The sequence below is a fragment of the Hypanus sabinus genome, chromosome 6 (genome assembly GCF_030144855.1).
Source record: "Hypanus sabinus isolate sHypSab1 chromosome 6, sHypSab1.hap1, whole genome shotgun sequence".
Classification (NCBI taxonomy): Eukaryota; Metazoa; Chordata; class Chondrichthyes; order Myliobatiformes; family Dasyatidae; genus Hypanus; species Hypanus sabinus.
In genome coordinates, this window is record NC_082711.1 from 170,533,725 (window position 1) to 170,553,558 (window position 19,834).

The 19,834-nt window shown below is 44.9% G+C and overlaps 1 protein-coding gene across 10 annotated transcripts in view; it reads left to right on the forward strand.

Moving 5' to 3' along the window:
- Positions 1 to 19,382, forward strand: part of nf1a (neurofibromin 1a) — a 357,260-nt gene extending 337,878 nt beyond the window's left edge. For all 10 annotated transcript variants that reach the window (XM_059973505.1, XM_059973509.1, XM_059973507.1 and 7 more), the window contains one exon: positions 17,909 to 19,382. In XM_059973505.1, the coding sequence (XP_059829488.1) occupies positions 17,909 to 18,051 (143 nt within the window). In that variant the 3' untranslated portion in view covers positions 18,052 to 19,382. The remainder of the gene's footprint in view (positions 1 to 17,908) is intronic.
- Positions 19,383 to 19,834: the final 452 nt, after the last annotated feature.

The following is a 19,834-nucleotide window of genomic DNA, read 5'->3' on the forward strand; positions in this document are numbered from 1 at the left end:
TCTTCAAACAAAGAGCTCTTTTTTCCATTCAGTCCTTGAGTAAATTATCTGGTTATGTGACACTGGGACAGGCACTCTGAGATGATTTTCACTTGGGTGCTGTGAAGTATGTGGTCTTGAGTGGGTGCTGGAAACAGATTCAGCATTCTTTTGAAAAGAGATTGCATTTTGTTTGAAAGGAAGGCCGAGCACAAGAACAGGGTGAAAAGAATTGTAAGTCAGGCATCAAGAACTGGCTGACCACCAATTCTACAGTGATGTGTTTAAATTTATTTATTTATTTATGGGATATGGGCGTCACTGGCTAAACCAGCATTTATAGTCCATCCTGAGAAGATGTCTTGAATGATTGAAAGCTATGAACATTTTGAAAAGAAATTAGTCCTGCTGTGAAGAGCCTTGGCCCGATGATGCACCATCAATAACTCACACTGAGACATAAGGCGAGATATCGGCTTTTATTGACTGGAAGAAGGAACCAGGAGTGAGTGTCCATCATACAATGTCCTGGAGACTGAGGCCGAGCGTCAGGCCTCAGATCTCCTTTATACAGGGGCCTGTGGGAGGAGCCACAGGAGCAGTCAGCAGGGGGCGTGTCCCGACAGGCACGTAGTTCACCACATTCACCCCCCCTTCGTTTGAAAGAGTCCTCATGTGGCGAAGTTTCTTACAAGTCAAGTCTATCAGGTGGTCGAATCTGTCGCTGCGATCTACGTAGCACCGGCTGTGACCGCATAGATGCCGGCAACATTGGTGATTGCACAGGAGACAGAGGTTGCGCTTGTAGCGCCGGTTGTGCTTGTTCTTGCCCACTAGGCGTCAGTGATCCCTCATGCATGTGCGAGGCGCCTGGTATAAATGCGTACGAAACGCCCGGTATACAAGTGTCGTGAGGAGTCTGTGTAGGGCCTGGTGAGCACGGTGTCAACTCTGGTGCAGGGTTCATAGTTACCGGAGAGCCTTCAGGGTAGTGGTCTGCTGCACCTGCGGGTGCCAGGTCGCGGATGGAGACTGTGTCCTCCCGCCCATCAGGTAAGACCACGTAAGCATACTGGGGGTTCGCATGTAGAAGGTGAACCCTCTCTACCAGCGGGGAGTATTTATTGCTCCTCACATGTTTCCGGAGCAGCTCTGGCCCCGGGGACGTCAGCCAAACTGGTAGGGTGGTCCCAGTGACAGACTTCCTAGGAAAAGAGAATAGGCGTTCGTGAGGGGTGGCATTGGTGGACGTACATAACAGAGAGCGGATAGAGTGCAGTGCCTCAGGGAGGACCTCCTGCCATCGAGAGACCGGCAACCCTTTTGACTTAAGGGCTAAAAGTGTGGCCTTCCACACTGTGGCATTCTCCCGCTCCACCTGGCCATTACCCCGGGGATTATAACTCGTGGTCCGACTGGTAGCAATGCCCCTAGCTAGCAAGTACTGGCGCAGCTCCTCACTCATAAAGGAGGACCCTCTATCACTGTGGATATAGCAGGGATACCCGAACAGAGTGAAGAGCTGGCGCAGGGCTTTTATGATGGACGTGGCAGTGGTGTCGGGGCAGGGGATGGCAAAGGGGAACCGTGAGTACTCGTCGAGAACACTGAGAAAATAGACATTGCGGTCAGTGGAGGGAAGGGGGCCCTTAAAGTCAACACTCAGTCGTTCAAAAGGGCGGGTGGCCTTGACAAGTTGCGCCGTGTCAGGACGGTAGGAGTGCGGTTTGCACTCAGCGCAAATTTGGCAGTCCCTGGTCATCGTCCTGATGTCCTCTAGGGAGTATGGCAGGTTCCGAGCTTTCACAAAATGGTAAAATCGGGTGACCCCCGGATGGCAAAGTTGTGCATGAAGAGTGTACAGCTGGTCGAGCTGTGTGCTAGCACATGTTCCCCGGGATAGGGCATCAGGGGGCTCATTGAGTCTGCCAGGCCGGTACAGGATATCATAGTTGTAGGTAGAGAGTTCTATCCTCCACCGCAAAATCTTATCATTTTTGATTTTGCCCTGCTGTTGGTTGCTGAACATGAACGCAACCGAGCGCTGGTCGGTCAGCACGGTGAACCTTTTGCCAGCAAGATAGTGCCTCCAGTGCCTAACAGCCTCCACTATGGCCTGGGCTTCTTTCTCCACCGCGGAGTGCCGAATTTCGGAGCCTTGGAGGGTGCGAGAAAAGAATGCTACTGGCCTGCCTTCCTGATTGAGGGTAGCAGCCAGAGCGAAATCGGAGGCATCACACTCCACTTGGAAGGGAGCGGTCTCATCCACTGCATGCATCATTGCTTTGGCAATGTCCGCTTTAATGCAGTTGGAGGCCGCGCAGGCCTCAGCAGAGAGGGGAAACGAGGTAGACTTGACCAGGGGGCGAGCCTTGTCTGCGTAATGGGGGACCCATTGGGCGTAATAGGAAAAAAAACCCAGGCACCATCTGAGGGCCTTGAGAGTGGTGGGAAGAGGGAGTTCTAACAGGGGGCGCATACGTTCGGGATCAGGGCCAATAACCCCGTTTTCCACGACATACCCAAGTATAGCAAGGCGGGTGGTACCAAACACACACTTGTCCCTGTTATAAGTAAGGTTCAGAGCTGCGGCCACTTGGAGAAATCGTTGGAGGTTGGTGTCGTGATCTGGCCTGTCGTGACCACAGATGGTGATGTTATCCAGATAGGGAAATGTGGCCTGCAGTTGGTACTGGTCCACCATCCGGTCCATTTCCCTCGGGAAGACAGAGACACCATTCGTGACACCGAAAGGGACGCGCAGGAAGTGATAATGCCTGCCGCCCGCCTCGAAGGCGGTGTAGGGGCGGTCCTCTGGGCAGATGGGGAGCTGGTGATAAGCGGATTTCAGATCTATTGTCGAGTACACCTTATACTGAGCAATCTGGTTGACCATATCCGCAATGCGGGGTAGTGGGTATGCGTCAAGCTGCGTAAACCTATTGATGGTTTGACTATAGTCCACCACCATCCTATTTTTCTGCCCAGTCCGAACAACAACTACCTGGGCCCTCCAAGGGCTTGAGCTTGGCTCAATGATCCCCTCCCTGAGCAGCCGCTGCACCTCTGACTGAATGAAGGCCCTGTCCTGGATAATGGAGTAAACTTTGGGGGTAACCCTCGAGAGTAGGATTCTGTGCATAACGGCGGGTTCAGTCGCACGAAGCTCCGCCAAGTACGATTGGAAGCATGCAAGCCAGTGTTCAAAAGCGAGAGCTGCGTCAGGGTCTTGAGGGTCCAAATCCAACCGGTCCGGACGCAAAACAGGTTCCATGTTTTAAAACTTCCAGTCAATAAAATTGATGCACCATCAATAACTCACTCTGAGACGTAAAGCGAGATATCGGCTTTTATTGACTGGAAGAAGGAACCAGGAGTGAGTGTCCATCATACTATGTCCTGGAGACTGAGGCCGAGCGTCAGGCCTCAGATCTCCTTTATACAGGGGCCTGTGGGAGGAGCCACAGGAGCAGTCAGCAGGGGGCGTGTCCCGACAGGCACATAGTTCACCACACCCGAAATGTAGACTCTCATGGAGGCCGCCTGACCGACTCAGTTCCTCCAGCATTTGGTGTGTTTTGCTCTGGGTTTCCAGCATCTGCAGGATCCCTGGTGTTTAAAATATGTTTTTTTAAAAAAATTGTGCCTTTTCTGCCATCTAGTGGATTCTTCCAAAAGTGCAGAGATATTGTTTAATACAGTTGATTAACTTGTCAGTATTCAGCTTCAGCAGGTGAGATGGTGTAGAGCAGGGGTTCCCAACCTTTTTTGTGCCTTGGGCTGGGTATGTCTGCACCCATAACACCCCCCCCCCCCCGCACCTGGCAGTTGTCAGCCTGTTGCTCCTCACCCCTCCTGTGGCGCACCACCCTCACCATTCCCAACATCCTTTGCTCCCGCCAGATTTACAAACAAGCTCTTTGCTCCAGGTTGACAAGTAGAATACTGTGCACCCTAGCTATGTATATGTGCCCAAGACTTTTACACAGTACTGTATTATCACTATTTCATTGCAAAAATTTATAGTGAATCTTTCAATTGCCCTTTCAAGGAGTTCTTTTGAGGTAAATGTTAGTTGTGTACCAAGTCATTATGCATCCAGACAGAATGGATCTAAATGGAGTCAAGTTAGGAAAAGGGGAAGTACAACGAGATCTAGGTGTTCCTGTACATCAGTCAATGAAAGCAAGCATGCAGGTACAGCAGGCAGTGAAGAAAGCTAATGGCATGCTGGCTTTTATAACAAGAGTATAGGAGTAAAGAGGTCCTTCTGCAGCTGTACAGGGCCCTGGTGAGACCCCACCTGGAGTATTGTGTGCAGTTTTGGTCTCCAAATTTGAGGAAGGACATTCTTGCTATTGAGGGAGTGCAGCGTAGCTTCACAAGGTTAATTCCCGGAATGGCGGGACTGTCATATGTTGAAAGGTTGGAGCAACTGGGCTTGTATACACTGAAATTTAGAAGGATGAGAGGGGATCTGATTGAGACATATAAGATTATTAAGGGATTGGACACGCTGCAGGCAGGAAGCATGTTCCCGCTGATGGGTGAGTCCAGAACTAGAGGCCACAGTTTAAGAATAAGGGGTAGGCCATTTAGAACAGAAATGCAGAAAAACTTTTTCACCCAGAGAGTGGTGGATATGTGGAATGCTCTGCCCTAGAAGGCAGTGGAGGCCAAGTCTCTGGATGCATTCAAGAGAGAGTTAGATAGAGCTCTTATAGATAGCGGGGTCAAGGGATACGGGGAGAGGGCAGGAACGGGTTACTGACTGTGGATGATCAGCCATGATCACAGTGAATGGCGGTGCTGGCTAGAAGGGCCGAATGGCCTACTCCTGCACCTACTGACTAATGTCTATTGTCTATAATGCTTCCTATAAACTTTAGCAGTCGAGAAATTGCATTCCAATGTCAGGAAATTATGTTGCAGCTTTATAAAATTCTAGATTGGCCACACTGAGTGAACTGCACCCAATTCTGGTTACCTGATTAAAGGATGGAAAGGCTTTGGAGGGTGCTGCCTGGATTAGGGAGCAGGTGCTATAAAGAGAGGTTAGACAAACTTGGGTTGTTTTCTCTGGGGTGGGGGAGGCTGAGGGGAGACATAATAAGGTTTATAAGATTATGAGGGGCATAGATAGAGTAGACAGACAATATCTTTTTCCCAGAGTTGAAATATTTAACGCTTAAGAGGAATGCATTTAAGGTGAGAGGGGATAAGTTCAAAGAAGATGTGCCGGGCAGGTTTATTTTACATTGAAAATGCTTGGTGCTTGGAATTGGCTGTCTGGGGTGGTGGTGGAGGTGTTCACGAGGCTCTTAGATAGTCCCATTAATGTGCAGGAAATGGAAAGATGTGGACTTTGTCCCAGATTAATCCCAGAAGGGATTAGTTGAGTTGCAAGTTTGGTTTCTAATTTAATGGGTTTGGTACAACATCATGGTCTGAAGGCCCTGTTCCTGTGCTGGACTATTCTAAACTGTCAGCTATTCAAAAAGACACTCAAAATGCTGGAGGAACTCAGCAAGTCAGGCAGCATCCACGGAGAGGAATAAACAGTTGACATTTTGGTCCGAGACCTTTCATCAGGACTCGAATTAGTTGTCTGGAGTGGTGGTGGAGGCATTCATCAGGCTCTTCGGTCAGCAGATGAATGTACGGGAAATAGGATTTCCATTTCCTGCATGTTCATGCAGAAGGAAAAGACACAGATTTTTTAAAATTCAAATTTAGCTTTTACAATTAGTAAACACCTTTAAATATTAATCTGAAGTGCAAATATTGAAAACACAAGAAGAGTTAAGTAAAGTCACGTTTAAACCTGAGTGTAAGTGCTGGCACCTGCCTGAGACTCTTCTGTTGTTTTCCCGCATGTAAATTGAGAACTGTTCAGCTGTGGGCGAGCCTCCGGAACATTGTGCTCCCTGAAGGCTGACTTATACTTGTGCGACGCATCTATGCCGTACCTACGCTGTACACTACGCTGTAGAGTGACGTGCACCTCTCCAGAAAAGTTAGTCACACGTCGCAGCAACGCAGACTGCAACAACTGTGATTGGTCCGCTTGGTAGCATCGCATTTGCTCCTACGCATTTCTGGTTGCTTCCTCTCCGCCATGTCTGTAGGCTGTGCGTACACTGATACGAAACCAAATCGTCAGATCTACCTGCTGACATGCAAAAATGTCTGAAATGAATTTCCTTGTCCATGTCTGTCACGAAGAAACTCAACACAGTGGCATAGAAACCCTACCACCAACTAACGTTTTGGCGCACACCAACGCATGCTCGCTATAGCGTAGAGCGATGCAGAAGTGAAAATCAGGGTTACGGCATAGGCTGCGGCGTAACCCGTACGCACAAGTATAAATCAGCCTTTACTGAACTGCAGAATCAAGGAAACTGCTGCCGACATCTGCCAACAATGCTTCATGAAATTGTTGCCAGGGCAACCAAGTACTCCCGGCATTTCCCTACAAAAATCTAAGTCATAGACTTGAATGTCGAGCAGTTCCACTGCAGCTGCTGCCCGGCTTGAATATCAGATGCTTTATCAATTGTTCCCAATTTGCTGTCATCTTTATGACCACAAATAGTTTTGTTTGGCCGGCAGCTGCTCAAGAGAAACCACATGCATCTCTTTTAAAGAAGGGAGTGGGTGGAGAGATCACTGTTCCCTCTAAGCTGTGTGGTCGTGCAGTAACTGAAATACTCCCGCACACACAGCCTTTGTTGCTGTGCAGTTGCGTGGCAACGAAGGCCATGTGTGCGGGAGCATTTCAGTTGTGTACAGCCACACACCTGCACAGCTTCAAGAGAACAGTCGGGGAAATTCCTTGAGTTTATGATTACCCATAACAATAATCTTGAATTCATACAATCCATTTTATAATTAATTGGGTGTTATTTTACCAAATACAAAGTTCTAAATAAATGTATTATCTGAGTACGTATACAGTATGTCAACATATGCTACCCTGACATTCATTTTATTGCAAGCATTTAAGGAACTACAATAGAATTTATAAAAAGCTCTAAATACCAAAGACTGATTTTTTTGTGCAAATTGTGCAATTTTTTAAAAAGTAAATGATTATTACTGAGAGCATCAGTTGTAGAGTCCATAGGTTGTAGAGTCAATTTGGTGCTGGGGTGAATGAAGTTACTCACTCTGGTTCAGGAGCCCGATGGTTGTAGGGTAATAACTCTTCCTGAACTTGGTGGTGTGGGGACCTAAAGCTCTTGTACCTCCTGCCCATTGGGCAGTGAGAGCCTATATCATACATGAACAAGACAAAACCAAAAGAGTACAGGACAGGATGAGGGGGGCAAGTAAAGTGGGAAAACAAACAGGACGGTAACAGGCCTTGTGAGTCCTCACCGCCTGATTGAACCCCTGTGACCAATTACCCTATTAACCCATATTTATTTGAAATGTGGGAGGATACCAAAGCACCCAGAGAAAACCCACATGGTCAAGAGAGAATATACAAGCTCCTTACAGACAGTAGTGAGAATTAGAACCATAGAACACGACAGCACAGGGAAACAGCCATTCGGCCCTTCTAGTCTGTGCCGAAACTTTATTCCGCTAGTCCCATTGACCTGCACCCAGTCCATCGCCCTCCAGACCTCTCCCATCCCCGTATCTATCCAATTTATTCTTAAAACCTAAGAGTGAGCCCACATTTACCACGTCAGATGCCCTTTCTTAGATCCTTTCTCGTTTCCACAAAATTGGCCCTTCTCCAATTTATAACCTCAACTCGAGGACCAGACCTATCCTTATCCATAATTATCTTGAAACTAATGACATTATGGTCACTGGACCCAAAATGTTCGCCTACACATACTTCTGTCACCTGACCTGTCTGGTTCCCTAATAGGAGATCAAGTATTGCATCTTCTCTCGTAAGAACCTCTATATATTGATTTAGAAAACTTTCCTGAACACATTTGACAAACTCCAAGTCAGCTACCCTTTTCACAGTGTGGGAGTCCCAGTCAATATGTGGAAATTTAAAATCCTCTACTATTACAACTTTCTGTTTCTTACATCGGTCTGCTATCTCTCTACAGATTTGCTCCTCCAATTCTCTCTGACTATTGGGTGGTCTTTAATACAACCCTATTAGTGTGGTCACACCTTTCCCATTCCTCAGCTCCACCCATATGGCCTCTGTAGACAAGCCCTCCAGGCTGTCCTGTCTACACACAGCTGTGATATTTTCCCTGACTAGTAAAGCCACTCCTCCCCCTTTCATCCCTCCCACTCTATCACGTCTGAAACAACGGAACTCCAGAACATTAAGCTGCCAGTTCTGCCCCTCCTGCAACCAAGTCTCACTGATAGCAATAATGTAGTAATCTCACATGCTAATTCACACCCTAAGCTCATCTGCCTTACCTACAATACTCCTTACATTGAAATAGATGCACCTGAGAACGTTTCTATCACGCACAAACCTTTGATTTCTGTGTATACATGCAGTCCTCGCATGACCTTTATCCTTCTCCACCTCACTATCTACTGTAACTGGTTTCCCTCCCCCTGCAAATACCCCCCCCTCCCCCCCCCCCCAGAGCAGCACTAGCAAATCTACCTGCAAGGATGTTAGTCCCCTTCCAGTTCAGGTGCAAGCTGTCCCATCGGAACAGGTCCCACCTTCCCTGGAACAAAGCCCAATTGTCCAGAAACATGAAGCCCTCCCTCCTGCACCATCTCCTTAGCCATGTATTTAGCTGCATTATCTTCCTATTTTTAGCCTCACTAGCATGTGGCACGGGTAGCAATCCTGAGATTGCAACCCTGGAGATCCTGTCCTTCAACTTTGCACCTAACTCCCTAAACTCTCTTTGCAGGACCTCCTCCTCCTTCCTATCCACGTCATTGGTCCCTACATGTACCACGACATCTGGCTGCTCACCCTCCCTCCTGAGAATACCTAGAACTCGATCTGAGATATCACAGGCCCTGGCACCAGGGAGGCAACAGACCATCTGGGATTCTCGATCTCTCCCACAGAACCTCTTATCTGTCTCCCTAACTACAAACCCCTATCACTACTGCTCTCCTCTCGTTCCTCCTTCCCTTCTGAGCTGAGGGTCCAGTCTCGGTGCCAGAGACGCAACCATTACAGGTTGTCCGTTGTAGGTCGTCCCCATCAACAGTATACAAAACAGTATACTTATTGTTGATGGGAACGGCAACAGGGGTGCTCTGCTCATTCTGTCTATTCCCCTTCCCTCTCCTGACAGTCACCCAGCTACCTGCCTCCTGACTTTTGGGGGTGACTGTCTCCATGAAACTCCTGTCTATTTCTGCCTCTGCCTCACGAATGATCCGAAATTCATCCAGCTCCAGCTCCAGTTCCCTAACTCAGTTTGCCAGGAGCTGCAGCTGGATGCACCTTTTACAGGGTCACTGACACTGTAATAGTGTTACACTAACTGTTATGCTGCCGTTTCTTCAGCAGAAACCAGCAATCTGAAATTGAAAATGCTGGAAGTACATCCCATGTTAGATAGTGTGGTTGCAGAGAAGCAGGGTTTATGTCCCAGGTCAGTCACGTGATACATTAGCTATATTCCTTCTTTAGTTGTCAGCACACCTGAGTGTTTCCAGCATTTTCTGCAAAGAAACTTAAGAAATGGGAGCCAGAAACAGCTATGTGGCCCTTGCGCCTACTCTGTCATTGAGTAAGATCGTAAATAATTGTGGTTTCAGTTCCATTTTCTTGCCTTTCACTACAAATACTAATTCCCAATAGACCAACAGCCTGATGAAGGGTCTCAGCCCGAAATGTTGGCTGTTTCCTCGTTTCCAAAAATGCTGCTTGGCCTGCTGAGTTCCTCCAGCAATTTGTATGTATTGCTTTGATTTCCAGCATGTGTAGATTTTTTTCCTGTTTGTGAGATCAACAGTCTGTCTGTATCAGCCTGAATATATTCAATGACCTCATCCCCACAACTTCCTGGGGTGGAGAATTCCAAAGATACGTGCTCTGAAAAAAAGAAATTCCTTCTTGTCTTTATCTGTAAAAACCGACTTCTAATTCTGAAACAAAGTCTCCGAGTTCTAAGCTGATCGAGGAAGGGAAATTTTAAAAAAAGGAAAATCTTGTAGTTTGAGAATAAACATTTGAAGGCTGCATTTGAGCCATTTACCTTCTGGTTGAGGTTGCAACTGTACAGTTGAAGTTGTTAGGAACAGTCAAAGGTGAAATTCTTGTCCATGTGCCCTGCTGTCGGGATCTCCCAGCCAGGGGTGCTCACCCATCCTCACTTTGACCTGTGAATTTGTACTCCCTCCCTGGCTGCTTGTACTCCACACTTTCCTCAACTCCTGCTTGCATTCTGACACCTCGGTCCATGGCTTCCTTTACTATCTCGATGAGAACACTCTCAGGTTGAAGAAACAATAACTTATACTCTCCTATGACCTCTCTCCTACGGTCCACTCTCCTCTCTGATCAGAATCCTTCCTCTCCAGCCCTTTACCTGGCTTCACCTATCACCATCTAGCTATCATTTTTCCCAACCCCCACTTCTTTATTCTGGCATCTTCCTCCTTCTTTTCCAGTCCTGAAAAAGAGTCTCAGCCCAAAACATCAACTATTTATTCATTTCCATGGATGCTGAGTTCCTCCAGCATTTTGTGTGTGCTACCTCATGTTCTCTCAGGGTGGCCTCCAACCTGACAGCATGAACGTTGATTTCTCTAACTTCCGGTGATTTCTCCCTCCTCACCCTTCTCTCTTTTTCCTATTCTTTATCATGGCTCCCCTCTTATCCCCTCTCTTCTCACCTGCCCATCACCTCCCAATGGTGCCTCTCCTCCTTCCTTTTCCCCCATGGTCCACTCTCCTCTCCTATCACATTCCTTCTTCTTCAGGCCTTTACTTCTTTCACCAATCAGCTCCCAGATTCTCACATCGTTCCCCCACCACTTCCACCCACCTTCCCCCTCATCCATCACCTGCCAGCTTGTACTTCTTCCTCTCCCCTCACCTCTTTATTTTGGCTCCTGCCGCCTTCCCTTCCAGTCCTGATGAAGGGTCTTGGCCTGAAACATCAACTGTTCATTCTTCTCCATAGATGCTGCCTGACCTGCTGAGTTCCTCCAGCATTTTGTGTGTGTTCTACTTGCTCTCTTTCTGCCACCCCTGCCCTACAAGATCTTGCTCTGTGTTCCACACTCCACAGACTTCCCCCTCTTCTTGACATGCTGTTGTTAATTCAAGGTGACTGGCCTAAACTTGAGTGCATCCCAACTTGAAAAAAACATGGATGAGAATGAGCCAGTAAATCTCAATGCCGGTGTGTGGGCTACCTGACTGTCCCAGATCAACAGGAATATTAGTAGTCTTGGTGACATTTTAATATTTCAGTAGCTGTCTGAACAGATGCTCCATCTGTTCTTGCTCCTGAAAGCCAAGTCACATTACCAGCCAGTTGTTCTGGAGATGTTTATGAAACCAGTAAACCAGTGTTTGGTTACTGCAAAAAGGAGTTCCACATGTTATTTCCTGTATTACACTTGGATGGCAGTTTGCATGTACTGTATTAGTGAATTATTGATGCAAAAATCCACTCCTGTCATCCCATAAACCTGCTGTATTCATACAGTGCAGAGCTGTTTCAGTTCTTTCCATTATTAAGCCAGGAAAATCTTTTTATACGGTTGCAAGACAAAGTTTGTGAACTCTTTGCCATTACCTGGCTTTCTGCATTAATTACTCATGAAATGTGGTCTAATCATCTAAGTCATAATAGTAGACAAACACAATCTGTCTAAAATAATACCACACAAACAATTGAACTTTTCATCTTTATTGAACACATTCTTTAATTATTCACAATCCAGTCTGGAAAAAGTATGTGAATCCTTGTAATTAATAGCTGGTAGAACCTTCTTTAACAGCAATAACCTCCACCAAACATTTCCTATTCAGTTCAGTTCAGTTTACTGTCATTTAGAAACCACAAATGCAATGCAGTTAAAAAAAATGAGACAACGTTCTTCCAGAATGATATCACAAAAGCACATGACAAAACAGACTACACCAGAATATCCACTATTGGTGCTGATCAGACCTGCACAACAGCGATGAGGAATTTTAGACCATTCCTCTTTACAAAACTGTTTCAGTTCATCAGTATTTTTCGAATACCTTGCATGAACAGCCCTTTCCAGGTCATGCCACAGTATCTCATTGAGGTTAAGGTCTGGACTCTGACTTGGCCATTCCAAATCACAAATTTCCTTCTTTTTAAACTGTTCTGTTGTTGATTTACTCTTGTGTTTCGGATCGCTGTCTTGTTGCATCATCTAACATCTATTAAGCTTCAGATGGCGGACTGCTACCTTGACTTTCTGCTGGAAAATATCTTGATACAATTTTGGATCTATTGCTTCCTCAACAATTGCAAGCTGTCCAGGCCCTGAGGTAGCAAAGCAGACCCAAATCATGATGCTCTTTCCACCATTCTTCTCAGTTGGGATAATGTTTTGGTGTTGGTGTACAGTGCCCTTTTCCCTCCAAATATAGTGGTGTGCATTTCTGCCAAGAAGTTCAGCTTATGTCTTGTCAACCCACACAACATTGTCCCAGAAGCTTTGTGGTCTTTTACAAACTTGAGACATGCAGCAATGTTTTTTTTTTGGAGAGTGTTGGTTTCCTCCGTGGTGTCCTTCCATGAACATCATTCTTGTTCAGTATTTTTTCTTATAGTGAACACAATGACAGAGACTTAAGCAAGTAAGTTCTAGAGATTTCCTTTGAGTTCCTTTTTACCTCATTCTGCATTGCACGTTGTGCTCTTGGTGTGATCTTTGCACAATACCCACTCCTAGGGAGAGTAGCAACAGTACTGAGTTTCCTCCATTTGTAGACAATTTCTCTTACTGTTCACTGCTGAACACTCAGGTCTTTAGGAACGCTTTTGTAGCCTTTTCCGGCTTCATGTGTCTCTACAGTTCTTCTCCTAAGGTCCCCTGAAAGTTATTTTGATCGAGACATGGTGCATATGAACAGATTTTTTTTCTGAGAAGAGCAGGCTCTGTGAGTAACCTAACTTTGTGTGTCATTTATAGGGCAGGGCACTTCTACAACCCACACCTCCAATCTCATCTCATTGGTTGGAACAGCTGACTCCAAATAGCTTTCGTAGAAGGCATTACCCCAGAGGTTTACATACTGTTTCGAACCTAGACTGTGATTGTGTAAATGGTGTATTCAGTATCGACAAGAAGTAGTTCAATTGTGCGTTATTAGTTTAGGCAGATTATGTTTGCCTATTATTGTGACTTCAGTGAAGATCAGACCAGATTTTATGAGTAATTAGTGCAGAAAACCAGGTAACTGGAAAGGATTCACAAATAGACAATAGACGGTAGGTGCAGGAGTAGGCCATTCGGCCCTTCTAGACAGCACCACCATTCACTGTGATCACGGCTGATCATACACAATCAGTACCCCATTTCTGCCCTCTCCCCATATCCCTTGACTCTACTATCTATAAGAGCTCTATCTAACTCTCTTGAATGCATCCAGAGACTTGGCCTCTACTGCCTTCTGGGGCAGAGCATTCCACATAACCACCACTCTCTGGGTGAAAAAGTTTTTCTGCATCTCTGTTCTAAATGGCCTACCCCTTATTCTTAAACTGTGGCCTCTAGTTCTGGACTCACCCATCAGCGGGAACATGCTTCCTGCCTCCAGCATGTCCAGTCCCTTAATAATCTTACATGTTTCAATCAGATCCCCTCTCATCCTTCTAAATTCCAGTGTATACAAGCCCAGTCGCTCCAATCTTTCAACATATGACAGTCCCACCATTCCGGGAATTAACCTTGTGAACCTACGCTGCACTCCCTCAATAGCAAGAATGTCCTTCCTCAAATTTGGAGACCAAAACTGCACATAAAACTTTTTCTTGCAACAGTATATGTACTTTCATAATAAATTGACTTTGAACTTTGAATGTTGATTTCCTCTACCCCCACCCCAAACAAGACACTAAAATGTCAGAGCACCTGGACAAGAATTCCTGCCTTTTCTGTTCCTTTCACCCAGTTTATACCCATTGAGAAACAGAGATCAAAGATCTCTTCAGTTCCCCTTACAAAATTTGAACCCCCAAACAAACTCAGCTGCCTGAGATGACATATGATGCATTAGTCGGGGGGAAAATCCACGAGGTAGCATGTAATTCTGTAAAACCACACCTGGGATATTGTGTTCAGTTCCGATTACTTCATTATACGAAGGATGTGTAAACTTCAGAGAGGGTGCAGAGGAAATTTACCAGAATACTGCCTGGATTAGAGAGCACGTCTTATGAAGAAAGGTTGAGCAAACTAGAGCTTTTCTATTTGGGTGAAGGACGATTAGAGTTAACCTGATAAGAGGTTTATAAGATGATAAGAAGCATAGATAAAATGGACAGCCAGAGACTTTTTCCCAGGGGAAAAAATGCTGATATGAATGGGCATAATTTGAAGGTGATTAGGGGATGTCAGAGGTAGATTTTTAACACAGAGGGTGGTGAGTGCCTGGAACGCATTGCCAGGGGGAGGAGGTAGACTATTAGATAGGCACATGGATAAAAGAAAAATGGAGTGCTGTGTTGGAGGGTAGCATTAGATTGAAGGTTAGAAGTTCAGTACAACATCATGGGTTGACAAGTGCATTTGTTGACAAGGACTCCAAACCTCACAGCCATGAAGCAGTTGATCGTAAAAACAGCCATACACGGTTACTGGCACTACTGAGGTCCAATTGCACGCTGAAGATCCAAAGGGTTTGTAAACACAAACACTTTTCTCTGGCAGGGTGTGTAGATGGTTATATGGCATGAAAATAAGGACACGATCTAGTTGAATGGCGCAGGGAGCTGAACAGCCTTCTCTACTCACGGGCTACTCAGCACAATCCTCACTCATTTGATTTGACGCAAACTCAAGGTTCAAAGATTTTTAAAGTAGACGTGTTGGTGAGCTTTCCTGATTGTGTCACGTGTGTGCTGGAACCACGAGAGGTTGTGCAAGTTGTGCACTGCCGGGAGTTTGAAAATGCTCGCAGTTTCCACTGCTGTGTCGCCAGTGTGTAGAGGGTGTGAGAGGTGCAAGTTCTCCTCACGTCAATAACCATTTCCTCTGTCTTGAGGAACTGTATGGTTCAATGTACATGTGACAAATAAAGCTCATCTCTAATCTTCAAAAGCCTGTGTACTTGGGAGCTTAGAACTGGGCTGTGAAATTTATGGGTATTATACAAATATAAATAACTGGAATATATATAGCTGGAATTTAATCCTGACAAGTGCACAGTAATGCCTTTAGGAAAGTCATATATGGTTAGGAAATGTACTCTAAATGAGGAATGTTAATGAACAGAGACATAGGGTGCAAGTTCATAGTTCTTTGACAGTGGCAACACAGGTCGATACGTTGGTGAAGGCGGCATTTGGCATGCTTGCCTTCATAGTTCGAGGTATCGATAAAAGTTACCCTACAACTTTGAAATTAAACAATTTTGTAAATCAGTGGCTTAGCCATATGTGGTATGTTGTGTTGACCTTGCCTCACCATAAGAATGATGTGATTGTTCTGGACACAGTGCAGGGGAGATTAACTGAGATGTTGACTAGATTAGGATGTTAGCTATGACAAGAAATTGAATAAACTGGGCTTTTTACCTTTGACTGGTGGGGGGGGGGGGGGGGGCAACCTGATAAAAGTATAAAGGCAGTTCCTGGGTTAAATTTCATTTAATTTTTATTCTGAGAAACAGCACAGAACAGGGTCTTCCAGCCCAATGTGCCCACACTGTCTAATTACACCCATGTGGCATTTAACCTACTAAACTGTACATCTTTGGAATGTGGGAGGAAACCCACACAGTCACAGAGAGAACGTACAAACAGTGGAGAGAATTGAACCCGGGTCACTGGTGCTGGAATAGTGTCCATTGTCCACTAGGCTGCCGTGCACTCATCAGGATTCTGTTGCTGAAAACTCTCCATTTTTTGTAGTTACCCCTATCGTGTCACCATACATACATGCACCATCATTCTTTTACTTCATTGAATAATCACCCGAATGCACAACAAAATTAACAGATGTACAGTGTATTCACTCATCAATTCAAGCATCCTACTAGGATTATTATCAGCTTGGGAGGATTTCTGTGTTGGGAGATTTGTAACTCGGGGAGCTCCTGTCTAAGATTATGAAAGGCATAGATTGAGTTTTCTTTTTGCATGGTGCAGGTATCAGAAACAAGACAGTACAGATATGAGGTGCGAGGTAGGGATTTTAAAGGGGACCTGAGGAGTAGGTTCTTCCTGATAAAGTGGTTGCTATCTGGAATGCATTGCCAGAGGAGATGGTGGAATCAAATACATTTAATCGGCAAGGCACAGAAGGATATGGAGCTAGTGCAGGCAATGGCATTAGTGTAGATGGACAAAGACAAGGTTTGCCATTGTGGTAAGGGCCATTTCTGTACTGCAAAATACCCTGTCATCATAGATAACATCTTCTGATCCATTGCACCATAGCTGCTTCCCTGATGTTCAGCTGTGATTTGGTTGGTAACATTTCTTTTTAAAGTGGCTCTACTTTCTTAGATGTTTGCGTAGGTTCAGCATGTGCCCAAAACCTTCCACAAGCTTCTGCAGGTGCACAGTCAGTACCCTACACTAGGGGCATTTAAGAGACTCTCAGTTAGGTGCGTGGATGAAAGGAAAATGGAGGCTATGTGGGAAGGTGGCATGATTGATCTTGGAGTAGGTTAAAAGGTCAGTACAACATCCTGGGTGGAGAGGCCTGTACTGTTCAATGTTCTGAGAAGATCATTGATGTCGGAGGAGCCAGATCACTGTAAGCCATCATCTTCAGAAGAACCAAAGGCCGAAACTGGCACAAAACAAGTGCTCTTGTCGCCAGGAGCTCCAGACATCACAGCCACAAAGTGAATTATTGTAATAACAGCCCACACAGTTACTAAGATCCAGCTGCACTTGGCAGATCCAGTGGGTTTGTAAACACAGATACTTTTCTCAGGCAGGGTATGGAGGTTACGGCATAAAAGTAAAGATGTGATCTGGTTGAATGGCGCAGAGCTGAGTAGCCTGTTCTACTCACGGGCAGTTCAGCACAATCCCCGCTCATTCGATTTGACACAAGATTTGAGATTGAAAGACTCATAGAGGCTTTGACTATCTTTCCTGATTGTGTAGCTGCCTCCTTGATGCTGTGCTGTGCTTTGGTTGGTGGCATTTCTTTTTAAAGTGCCTCTACTTACTTAAAACTGTGACATACATCTGTTGATGCACAATGGAGAGTGTCCTAACGTTGCAACATGGCAACTCCAATGCCCAGGAACAGGAAAGGCTCCAGAAAGTGGTGGACGCTGCCCAGTCCATCACAGGCAAAGCCCTCTCACTACTGAGTACATTCACATGGAATGCTGCATCAAGAAAGCAGCATCTGTCATCAAAGGCACCCATAATCCAGGCCATGCTCTCTTCTAGCTACTACCATCAGACAGGAGATACAGAAGCTTCAGGTCCCATACCACCAGGTTCAGGAACAGTAATTACCCTTCAACCATCAGCCTACTGTACCGGCATTGATAACTTCACTCACTATGAACTGCTTCTACTAACTACAGACTCACGTTCAAGAACTCTTTACAACTTATGCTTTTTTTTGCACACTCTTCTTTCACATGTTGATTGTTCATCAGTATTTTTTTACATATATTTTTTAGAGATTCTTTATTTTCTTGTAAATGCCTGCAAGAAAAATAATCTTGAGGTAGTATATGTTAACATGCGTACTTTGATAATAAATTTACTTAGAAATGTGTGTACTTTATGGTGACTGACATTCACTCTGTACTTGTGTGTTTCCGTAGGAATTGATAAAGAGAACGTGGAACTCTCACCAACATCGGGACACGCCAACAGTGGGCGAATCCGTCATGGGTCTGCAAGTCAAGTGCAGAAGCAACGCAGTGCTAGCAGCTTCAAGCGCCCCAGCATTAAAAAGATTGTGTGACATGTTCTATGACTGACCCACCCGGCCTGGTCAGGCTACGGCTAAGTGGGCTCTTCCGCTCCCCCCCAAAAAAAGATGCTCTCTTCCCATCACATGGGACTTGCGCCATCCAACTAACGGGCGAAGATTGCTCTGCGACCGGACACTCATCTTAGTTCCCTTTCACACCGTCAGTATTCTCTGCAGTTTCAATACAAGAGTTCTTGTTCATGGAACTTAGCGTTGCAAAGAGAGAATTCGTTTTAATTCTGTCACCTTTACTTTAGTGGGGGGAGGGGGGGAAAGGCACTGAGATTCGTATCAACACTGTAATCGCTGTCAAAACATGGAAACCATTAATTGCAGAAGGGAAGGTTCTAACCTAATCGCCTTCTACACGATAAAGAAAAGTGCTTAACCTCTGTTTACAGTTCAGTTTTCAGCGATCAATAGAAATGGCTTAATGGGTAGCAATTAATCATGTCTGTTGGTGATTTTTGCTTTGAGGGTACCCTGTGTTTAGAGAAAGAAACCTTTTAAGCTGTAGGTACAGTAACCAAACATCATGTTTAAAGCACATTTAACTCACCGAAGTTAGGTCCATTGCAGCAATCATAGAAAATGTACATATCCAATACATTTATTTTACTGATCCGCAAATAGCAAAGACTTTGTCTTTCTTTTTATATTTGTTTACAGTCCTGGAAAAACTATGAATTAAACTATGATATGCAAGAACTTTGCCAAAATAGGTAATTATTACAAACAAAAAAAAACTTAGTATTAAATTTGTGGTATTCAGCGAATGTGACTCCTTTAGGGACAATTGTGTAGATGCCGTTAATGTCTCAAAAATAAAACTGAAACGGCACCTCTATCTTGTGTATTTAACAAAATATTTTGGTGTGATTTCAAGACGATTCTGTTCACAGTTGAATGCGGATCAACTCGGAGCAGGTGACCTGAGGCTAACATGAGTATCTTCGATTTAGTTTCCAGGTCAACACACCCACTCCCCACAAACGTTCACATGCGCACACAATTTAAAACTCAAAGGTGTTTTCTCTCAGTCAATGTTATGCAACAGACCTTACTGCAAGAAGTCACTGCTAGTGTTGGCCACAGAGTTTTTTTAAACTGCAGTATGTTCATCTGTAAATAGTTTTTGTGTAAAATTGAGAAAGGTATATTTACTACACTGTAAATACATGTGATGATATATTGTATTATTTTGCTTTTTGTAAAGCAGTTAGTTGCTGTACATGTATAACATATGAAATTTGATTATTCTAGTGTCAGTAATGTTAACTTCTCTCTTCCCTTCCGTTGCATTTTATGTCATTAAAAGAATCAAAAAGAAAATGGCTTTTAATGTTACTCACGAGTGTTGTTGGGGAAAAATGACCCATTAGCAGATGTTACAAACATTTTGATTCTGTGTATGATGCAGTTTAAATAACTTCTTCTGGATGGTTGACTCTACTTCCCCATGCTACACTCAGTAGCCACTTTATTAGGTAACCGTGTCCATTAATCCAAGTATCTAATAGGCCAATCACGTAGCAGTAACTCAATGCATAAAAAACATGTGGACATGGACTAGAGGTTCAGTCGTTGTTCAGACCAAGCATCAGAATGGGGAAGAAATGTGATTAAGTGACTTTGACTGTGGAATAATTGCTGGTGCCATATGGTTTGAGTATCTAAGAAACTGCTAATCTCCCAGGATTTTCATCCACAAGTCTCTAGAGTTTACAAAGAAAGGTACAAACAAAAATCCAATAAGCCCCAGTTCTGAAGGGCA